The following is a 10,570-nucleotide window of genomic DNA, read 5'->3' on the forward strand; positions in this document are numbered from 1 at the left end:
AAAATAGAGCAGAGACGGGGGGCTCGACGCGTCGAGCGTAATTCTCGACGCGTCGAGAAATTACAGAATGTAAATCGCGACATTCTGCCAAGATTCGACGCGTCGAGAGTAATTCTCGACGCGTCGAGTGCTGATCTGCAACAGAACTTCGACTTGCAGGCTAATTTTGACCCTTTTGTCTTCAAAATTAGGCTTCGGTGTCTTCATGAAAGTTGTAGATCTTCAAGTCTTCTTTCAAATGGCGCAAGAATCACTTAATTTGGATATTTGTAGCTCGAGATATGGTCCAAAAACTAAGACATCAACGTACAGGTCAGGAATTGCATTTGCATGATCTTTTGCTTCTCTTTTGCTTTGGTTTGCCCAGATGACCAAGACCATTGCAAGCACCACTCTTAGGCTTTCTTGGAAGTGTTTTTCTCATCACCTTAGCTTCTCCTTGGCTCCCATGAACCCTAAATGTATCCATAATGCTCCACTTGACTCCAATGTCCTTCAAAATGCATGAAAATATTCATTTTTGCTTCCAAAGCTTTTCAAACCAAATTCCTTGCAAAATAACACAAATTAGTCCTAATCTAATGAAATTTGGAATGATCAATAAACAAAATGGCTTAGTGAAAGGAGCAAAAATATAGACAAATAAGCACTTATCAAGCACCTATTATGTCCGGAATAAAAGTCGTGAATCCCATTTGTCACCACAAGTGAAGTCGAGGGACCAAAAGTGAAAAAAACTCAAGAATTCTATTCCCAAATTAAATAATACCATCTTTTAACTTGATTTATACACTTAGGTTCTTCATATACCTACACTATACAAGATATTTCATATTTGATGGATATATTGGAGACAAGCCCGACCCGGAGGAAAGTGGAGGCGACCCGGACTAGAAGTGGCCTCCCAGCTCTAGGCGACCTCGACTGGAGTGGCCTCGGTCTCGGCGAGAGGTAGCCTCGGTCATGGTGGCCTCAGCTAGGGCAGCCCCGGCCCGGGGTGGCTACTTAGCATGTCGCTACACGCGCGGATGCGGTCAAGGGGGATCCAACCGCCCTCCCTATTCTCATGGGGCGGTTGGGGGAGGCTTTAGTATATGAATAACTCATTATTGTCTTGATGAGGACATCCTTACCCAACACTATAAAAATCGATGAACCTTTCGAGGGAAGGAAACTTTTGTAATCGATACTATCCAAATACTTCCTGAGTTAGCTTGTTGAGAGCCTCTACAAATCTTATGTACTAAGAATTCTATTTCCAAATTAAATAATGCCATCTTTTAACTTGATTTATACACTTAGGTTCTTCATATACCTACACTATACAAGATATCATATTTGATGGATATATTGGAGACAAGCCCGACCCGGAGGAAAGTGGAGGCGACCCGGACTAGAAGTGGCCCCCAGCTCTAGGCGACCTCGACTGGAGTGACCTCGGCCTCGGCTGGGGTGGCCACCTCGGCTAGGGCGGCCCCGGCCCGGGGTGGCTACTTGTCGCTACACACGCGGATGCGATCAAGGGGATCCAACCGTCCACCCTATTCTCATGGGGTTGGAGGAGGCTTTAGTATATAAATAACTCATTATTGTCTTGATGAGGACATCTTTTTCATGTTCAATCATTACAACTACTTGTAATCTTCCTACAAAATTATTATTAATACAAGAATTGTCTCCTCAACATATATTCATTGTCTTTTCCCTGTTATTATCTATTTATTTATTTATTTTTTCCTCTTATTATCGGGTTAAGTGATTTTTGCTACCCGTGCTAATTTAATCCATCAATACTAAAAGACAATTAACATTATCATGATCTTATACTATATTTTTTTGGTTCATAATTATTTATTATATTCCACTTAAGTTATTACTAAAAATTAAAGCTAGCATATCCATTCAATGTATAATCTTTAATTCAATATGTAACATTTTGTCAGCAATTGAGACATCTTTGAGTAGACTCAACTCATAAAATTAAAGTTAACTAAATAATATTTAAACAATGGTCTAAATTCAATATATATGTTCGGTACTACTTTTTTTAAAAAAATAAAATATAAAAAATTGTTCCTATGCTTTTAGAATTGAAATATTATAGATACCTTGTCATTATTAAACTCGTAAAATTGTCAAAAATATTGATGAATCAATGACATGACGTTGACATATATCACAGTCAATGAACGTAATATTGTCATATCAACATCTATATTTTTAATATTTTTTTTTATGAAATTAATTTTTAAATATCTAAAATTGTTATACATGAAGCAAGTAGCTCATCAAATCACTTGTAATTATGTAATTATGTTCCTAAAACACCAATAGGTGTGACTATTATCAACTTTATAAATTTCAAATACAAGATTGAATAAAATATTGAAATACAAAAATCTCTCCTCAAAGTTACTTGAGTATAATAATGAAATTAATCGTGACATGATCTTGAGTGTCTAGGGAAGCTAAAATTAAAAAGATTTTTTAATTTATTCTTTAATTAGTTTTCCCTTTTGTGTTGTGACAAAAGTTGTATTTATAGTAGCAGGGTAATCTGGATGTCAGCTTTTGAACACATGGCTGGGGAACGGATAACTCAGTCGCCATCAATGTAAAGTTCATTGCAGGCCCAATAATAATGCAAACCTCAACTGGTCCACCTTCAATCTTCATCCATTAATCATATCACTCATTTCAATTTGTTTTGCTTTGCTTGCCAGCTTTAATTTTCTTTTAATGACAGAAAGCTTGTGTCTTGTTTGTGTATGTATAATTGTAGATATCTGAATTGTCTGAGAGAAAATTAGGCTTTTGGTTAGTTGCAATTCTTTTATATTAAGGGAGAAAAAATAAAGTTATTGTAATAATTAATTAACTCAAATATATTTCGCTATCAAAATATGTCGTCCCCCATCACAGTAACATTCAAGACAATCAGGTTAATTAAAGAGTCTAGGGTTAATGTATATGTTGTCATTTCATTGATACAAAAATTTATTTTTAGATAAATATGATACAAATGACAATTTCAGAACCTCTTCATAAACTCACGAATATTGATCGGATAATATAAAATGATGAAAATCCTGATTAAATATAATTTTATCTTTTTTATATATATAAAAGTAGGAAAAAAAAAAAAAAAAGACAATCTTTATATGTTGGTGGCACGTTAGCCGAGATTTTAATGCATGATAGGTTTCCCACTAACACAAACCAACCTTACTCCTTAGGTCAATTCATTCGATCACAACATATAGCTAGTTTGACTGGTACATATATGTTTGTGTGTGTATTTCTATATATACTTATATATATGCATGTATTAATTATTTATAATTAGGAATAAGGGTCAAATAGGCCATTGAACTGCACACAATAATGCAATTAGGCCACTGAACCTAAAAAAACAACAATTAGGCCATTGAACTAACCAATTTCTTTCAATTAGTCTAATTTACAGGTTAGTAACAGGTCACCCAAAAATTTAAAATATTTTTTTAAAAATAATAGATTAAAATATATTTTAAAAATAAAAACGTTTCTTCGTCTCCATGGCCGCCGGAGACGAAGAAACGTTTTTTTTTAATATATGTTAATTTATTATTTTTAAATAATAACTTTTTAAAAAATTATTTTAAAATTTTTGGGTGACCTGTTACTAACCTGTAAATTAGACTAATTGAAAGAAATTAATTAGTTTAGTGGCCTAATTGTTGCTTTTTTAAGTTCAGTGGTCTAATTGCATTATTGTGTGCAGTTTGATGGCCTATTTGACCCTTATTCCTTTATAATTATAATGATCAAACCTAAGATCGTTTGTGTTGATTATGGATAAGAGGATATCCACATCGTTAATTGATATGGGGAGACCAAAGTTGTCATTGACTGTTAATTGATAAATTGGGCTGTCAATAAGATTGGATTCCTTTCAAAACCCAGTCAACATCTATAATTAGCCCATATTTCGAAACTGGATTCAATCAAATAGGTTACCCCTCCCCCGGCCCCACCCAGCAGTGAACAAACTGTGTGAACTATAGTCTAAAATGACGTTATTTTGATATAAAAATAAATAAATAAATAAATAAATTTTGTTCCGCGCGCGTATTAGAATAATGAATATTCTGAGATAAAATAATATATTTTTAGTTAAAATAATGTACTTTATGTATTAGAATAATGAAATTTTTGGATAAGATAATGTATTTTATGAGTTAGAATAATGTATTTTATGAGTTAGTATAATGTATAATGTACTTTATGTGTTAGAATAATGAAATTTTTGGAGTAAGATAAATGTATTTTATGAGTTAATGTACTTCATGTGTTAAAATAATGTATTTTATTAATTAGAATAATGCATTTCATGTGTTTTTAGATTGTGGACCACGGTCCACCCAATAATGATTGGGAGCAGGTAAGCCTAAACCAATAATGATTCAGTCATATACAGAATAAATCAAGATTGGAAAAAAAAAAAAAAAAAAAGAAGTCAAAAAACCTCTTGTCAAGTTATTTGGACAGGTTTTTTTTTTTTTTTTTTTTTTTTTTTTTTTTTTTTCAAAGTTATTTGGACAGTTGGCACTACATTGCCCCAAATTTGACACTTCTAATTTTAGTCTTAGCATCAATTCTAGGGTTTCCTTTCGTTCTTTCATACATTCACGCTTGATCTCAGTGAGTTGGTCCTCTCTTCTTTTAAATAAATTTATTTATATTTTCAAAATTAAAAAAAATAGAATTATTACAAAACAAGCATAAAATTCAAGAATATGAATGCCAGTTGATAGGAGCAATATGATGTTCAATTTTACAGTAGCAAGAACGTAACTTTGATGCAATTTATACAGACCGGAGAAGAAAATTGTTATTTTTCCATCTCTGGAAAGCATTTTCTCGCAATTCTTTGGAAGGGTATTAATAAATTACTTGAAATTATGAAGACTTAATTGTCATGGTATTTTAACTTAAAGTCCAGTCTTGTATTACTAGACAACAAGTCATTGGCAAAGAGAGAAGCAAGCTATATAGTACGTATTGTAATTGAAATGGGGAATTCATTTTCCGATGCTCTGCAACTCCAACTTGTCAAGAGAGCTCCTGCATGCAATGAGTATAGTGATTAGCTTCTTCTTATTATTATTATTACTATTTTTTTTTTGTGAAATAATTTATAAAACATTTAAATATTAAATTGCATGGGGTAAAGTAGACATGCATCAGAATGAAGATGAAGAAAAATCCATAAGGGTATGTGGCACACTATTTAGCTTCTTGTTGGATCCCAGCGCTGCATTATGCTGATTTCCCAGTGGGTCACCTATCCTGTATGTGACTGTTGTAAGTCAATCACGCTTAACCACAACGTTCTTTAGCGATGTGATCAATTGGTGATAAGTTAGTGGGCACACTTAACCACAGAGTTCTTTGGCTATCTGACCAATTGGTGATAAGTAGGTGGACATTAACCATTTTAACCACATCCCCTCCTAGGACTAGACTTGGAACCCGTGACCTCGACTCTGATACCAATTGTTGGATTTCAGCATTGCACTATGCTCACTTCTCAGTGGGCCACCCATACTGTGACTGTGGTAAGTCAAGCATGCTTAACCACAGAGTTCTTTGACTATCTGGTTGTCGTATCGTACTTAAAATCAATTGGTGATAAATAGGTGGACATTAACCAGTTAACCACATCCCTTCATGGTAAGCCACAACATCACGCCGCGAATCAAGCATGGGCTGAACTCGGCTAACCCGGCCGACACCCAACACTTCTTGATCAAGTACATTTTTATATTAATTCCAATTATTATTAATTAGAATTTTTGGCATATCATATATCATATTTGGCAATACAAAAAGGACAACCTAACCAAATTGATTGGATATTTATCTTGATAACCACAAGGCTACAAAATACAATTTTTATTTTGCCATTGGCAAACATTTATGTTATCAGCACCCCAGAAGCACACATGTTTACCATGTACTTCAATGGTAAAACCATTCAATTATTCTCCAAGTTTTTTTTTTTTTTTTTTTTGAAAACCAAAACCACAACATATATTATTCTCCAAGTTATAATCATCCCATAAATATACTTCCACACTACAAAAGTGTACTGTAATTAAATAGAACAATAATAATAATGACTAAGTACTTGTTTTCTTTAGTTTAATGTTTTATTAATTGAAGAATGAGACATTAATGAGGAATTATACTATCATAATCTTAGCTACTATACCACAAGTCACATAGAGCTGCTGCAGGATGATTATGCAAACTAAGCTATCATATACACATATAGCTTTAGGCATCATGCATGATATAAGGTACCTTAATATTTGCAAATTTGTTTTTTTTTGATAATGCAGAATTTTTAATTTCATCTGACTATATCCTGAACCCCATGATTATGATAGACATTTTTTATTTCAATCATATAGAATAAGTTGATGGGTATAAGTGTTTTCCATCTTATAGAGGTAACTTAATGGCTAGCTATGAAGACATTTTGTAGCATAGGCATACTCTACTCAAAAGAAATAGGCATATGAAATATATTATATTCTCTGTAACATATGACTATGAATCTTTGTCAGACGGCATGAAAAAAAACATAGCTAGCTGCTACACCTATGTATGAAAGAAGAAATTAAACCTTTTTCTTCCATCTTTTGTTACCAGGCTTTCTTTGGAACTTCGAATGATGATCATACCTATTTTAGATCAAGATAGTACGGACTAGTGGTAGAAGAAATATAAATATATAGATAAATATATTAAATTTAAATTTAATATAATTCAGAATCTGTGCGTATATATGTATAGGTATGCATGCAGAGAATGGTGTTTGTATAGCATAGGGTCAGCCATGGGCCGCACAAAATCGTGTCGAATCTTGTAAGGGCCAGAAGGCCCAGAATAAGGATGTTAATCTATAGTTTCAAATATGAATTTAATTTTACAAATTAATAATAATAATAAAACAAATTGCTGAGTAATTAAGAGAGTTTCTACTTCCTAATTCTGCATGTTATCGATAGCAGAGAAAGAAACATCTATCATAAAACAGCACTGTTGGAAGATACTAGTATTTAGTGTTGGACTCTAGCGAGAACAACATATTGATTAACTTTTTTTGTTTAACCCAACGAGTTATGAATAATTTAAATTGATTTATTTCTGGTCATTTGTCGGTGTACTTAATACACAACTTCAAATAGTGACGACGTGTTTCCTCGTTCTGTGTAAATTGGGGGTCAGTTTTCAGATAACTTTGTCGCACAAATCTTATACAAGATAAAATCTAGGGTTTTTTTTGGTATGGGTTTAGGGTTTTACCACCTAGATCATGATTGATGATGAAAGATTTGATGGATTTTACCACAGAATTAATAAAGATAAGACTTTCAAACAAGGAATTGAAGTGTTTAAGGTAAGATTTGAATTTTGAACATACTTACCAACCATTCATGGGTACGAGGAAGCAAGTAATTAAGTAGAGTGCTTCAGATTTGTTTGGTGCTGATCATGATGATTAATTCCCTTAATTGGATTTAGTCTCTTCTTCTTTTTCTTCTTGTACGGAATTCCCCTCGCCTTGGCCTGACATTCCTTGACCTCCCGGAGATAAACCCGAATCGCTCCGTTCCCGAAGGGATTATTCTCCGGCGATCCGCCGTTCTCCTCGTACGCTGCTCGGAGGCGGCCTATCAAGGCGTCGAGGCTGCCCCATGCTTGCCTGAGAGGGCAAGTGCACGGGGCGGGAGGATCGGGTTGGCCGAAGAACACGCAACCGTGCAAGTGAACCTTAGTCTTCCCGAACTGGTCGAGGTATCGGAGGAATTCCAGGACGTGGTTGCAAGTGCACTGGGGCAGCGACACTGGCGGCCTCTGGTTCTTCAAGTACTGCCCGAACGTGTTCCAGTCGCGCCGTTTCTGCGACTCGTACCTGCTCAGCGCCGGCGACGGCTGGGGATGATGGTCTCCGCCGCTGCCGGAGGATCGGGAGGATCCCTCGGCGGCGGAGCCCTTTGGACCGTCGATGATGCTCATGATTGTTGACGCAGATGAAAGCATTATTTTTTGTGTGTTTTAACGAGGGTATGATATGATATGATATGGGTATGTAAAGAATCTGGGTGAAAGAAAATGGTTTGAGCTTAGTGGAGAGAAAAAATGAAAATCATACACCCTTCAGTCCATTGACGAGACATGATATGGGTCCCTCCTCTTACTGTACTTTTGTTCCTTAATACGGTCTAATTATTTATATGATTATGTTACAAATTAAATTGAAGCATGTGCTCCATCTCAACTAAAAATCATCTTTTCATGTGTGCAGTGGGTTCCAAGCAACGTGAACCCATGACATTTAGTCTGGTTCTGATACCAAATTGAAGTATGTATGTGCTTCATCTCAACTAAAAGCCTAAGTTGATAGTTGGATTGCACATTAATGGTTATATGCTCAACAAATTCGACTCTCAATGTAAGTAATTTATTAGTCTTCTTGATTTGAGCTGGTCAACTAAGGTCTAAGGATAACCTAGGTTGGTTTATTTTAATGTTATTCTTTGCTAGTTATGATCACAAAGTATAATTTATCAAATACACACTCTCGAGTAGTGATTTTAGGTTTCTTCGCCACTCAAAAATAGAATACAGCATTTACGTTTGTTAGTTTTCATAATTTTTAACATATTGATAAGCATATACTTATTTTTATTTTTTAAATGGACTTGTTGCTGGAAGTCAAGAAAAATGGGGTGATGAATTATTATGATTTTGTTACCTATGGTTTTTCGTAGTGATTAAACGTACACGTCATTATATTATATTTTATGAATAATAGTATATGCACCGAGCATATATTATATTATTATATTGTATTAAACATAAACTATATTCTATGATTAATTAAAGCTAAGTATGCATCATATGATGCTTTACGAGTCATATATTCACTACTAGCAAGCTAAGATGAAAGCATCCCCGTGACAAATAAGTCGGTGCGACAAATCTCATCACTTCACAATGCAAATCAGGTTCCAATTCAATGCCTGCTGGGCTAAGGTTATCACAAGATATTAATTTAAAATTAATTTAACCTACTCACGTGGACTTAAAAACCCAACAATTTTTTTTTAAGTTGCTAATTACAGGTTAATTGAAACGTTAATCGAATGAGATGCGATTCTAGAAACTGGTTTTTACTCTTGTGTTCATGAAGGATTAATAATAATTTAAACATATAGCCACCAACACTGTTCAAAAAGCATTCTGACCTCGATAAAATGTTTGGGACAATGATTCTGTGTCTTTTGCCCTTTTTACTATATATGATAACTTTTATTATGTACAGTACACTACCTAGCAAGCTTGCTTGTTGAGGATTTATATGTATTACTACTTAAATATTGTGTATTAATTGTAGGTCCAGAAGTTTTAAGTTTAACATCTTATTTTGTCTGGTATAAATTTAAAATGTGACGTTATTATTACACAAATATAAGCATATTTTCGTATTTGTTACTAGTTATGACTTATGATATAGTGACAGACGTTTAATAGTATAATATACAAATTATTATATTTAATGTTGATAACGATTTGAATGGATATGTTAACAGACATGCATTCATGCCCTAAATGGGGCAGCATGAAATTTTGCAGATGCATAAAAAAGGGTAAGATTAAGAAAAGAAAAGAAAATAAAAAACTCTGAAATTAAGGTTGAAACTTGAAAGGACTATTCTTACTTTTTGATGGAATTAATAAATTTGCTTTTGTTGGGATATGGAGGGTCCCAGAGATTAGTTCGTTGTTGATTACGTATAATTTTGTTCTATTAATCGCGCTTATTCATATTTGTACTCCGTGTTGTATTGACTCCTTTGTCATCATGATTATTTAATTTATATACAATTAACCAATATATAGACTTTATACATACGAAATATTCTAGACTGTCACGAGACTATTTACATCTAATCAATTTTTTGTTTTTTTTTTTCATTTATACTATTAACCAAACACGTAATACTTTTTTTTTTTTTTTGAAAATAACCAAACACGTAATACAATTTTACTAAATATACAATAAGGTAAGAAAAGATGTCAATATCTCCTACTTGGGTCCTACTATGTCTAGAATAGTGTCCAAATCAAATGCTTACCACTAAAATAAAAGTTATAGTTAATAGCGAATGTTAATCTTATTTTCTTATTCTTACATAATCACCCGCGTCAAGCACTTGTCACTATGCCAATGTTTATAACTAGTAGCGAATATGTAATTTTTATTTTTTATGAAAGATAATTTTATTTATTATACCTATGTAGCAGTTAGCGCCACATATTTGTTGATGTCAGGATCAAGTCTTTATCACTATGCCAAAAGCTATGCATAGTACCAAATGTACAACTTTATTTCTTTATATATACTTACTGCTGTAACTAGGTTCGAACCCAAGAAGACCGCAAAACTACTCGTGCACTCCCGATCCTCCAGATAGCCAGCCCAGGAATCAGTAAAGGCATGTAAATCACGAGA

The 10,570-nt window shown here is 33.8% G+C and overlaps 1 protein-coding gene across 2 annotated transcripts; it reads right to left on the reverse strand.

The window, feature by feature from the left end:
* Positions 1-4,860: 4,860 nt before the first annotated feature.
* LOC109164570 (protein LIGHT-DEPENDENT SHORT HYPOCOTYLS 10-like) lies at positions 4,861-8,167 on the reverse strand. Of its 2 annotated transcripts, none has more exons than XM_019313074.1 (2): positions 7,479-8,161; positions 4,861-5,106 (listed from the first exon to the last, which is right to left on the reverse strand). In XM_019313074.1, exon 1 carries the CDS (start codon positions 8,092-8,094, stop codon positions 7,510-7,512), a length of 585 nt encoding a protein of 194 aa, XP_019168619.1. In that variant the 5' UTR covers positions 8,095-8,161; the 3' UTR covers positions 4,861-5,106; positions 7,479-7,509. The 2 variants fall into 2 exon arrangements, 1 of the variants encoding a protein (XP_019168619.1); XR_002051424.1 differs by lacking the exon at positions 4,861-5,106 and adding an exon at positions 7,309-7,422 and having other exon boundaries at positions 7,458-8,167.
* Between the last annotated feature and the right edge of the window lie 2,403 nt (positions 8,168-10,570).

This window comes from Ipomoea nil, unplaced genomic scaffold (assembly GCF_001879475.1).
Source record: "Ipomoea nil cultivar Tokyo-kokei standard unplaced genomic scaffold, Asagao_1.1 scaffold3069, whole genome shotgun sequence".
Classification (NCBI taxonomy): domain Eukaryota; kingdom Viridiplantae; phylum Streptophyta; class Magnoliopsida; order Solanales; family Convolvulaceae; genus Ipomoea; species Ipomoea nil.

What these genes read in the sequence shown, in the direction of transcription:
- LOC109164570 (XM_019313074.1), bottom strand. Translation starts at nt 8,094, where the DNA reads ATGCTTTCATCTGCGTCAACAATCATGAGCATCATCGACGGTCCAAAG.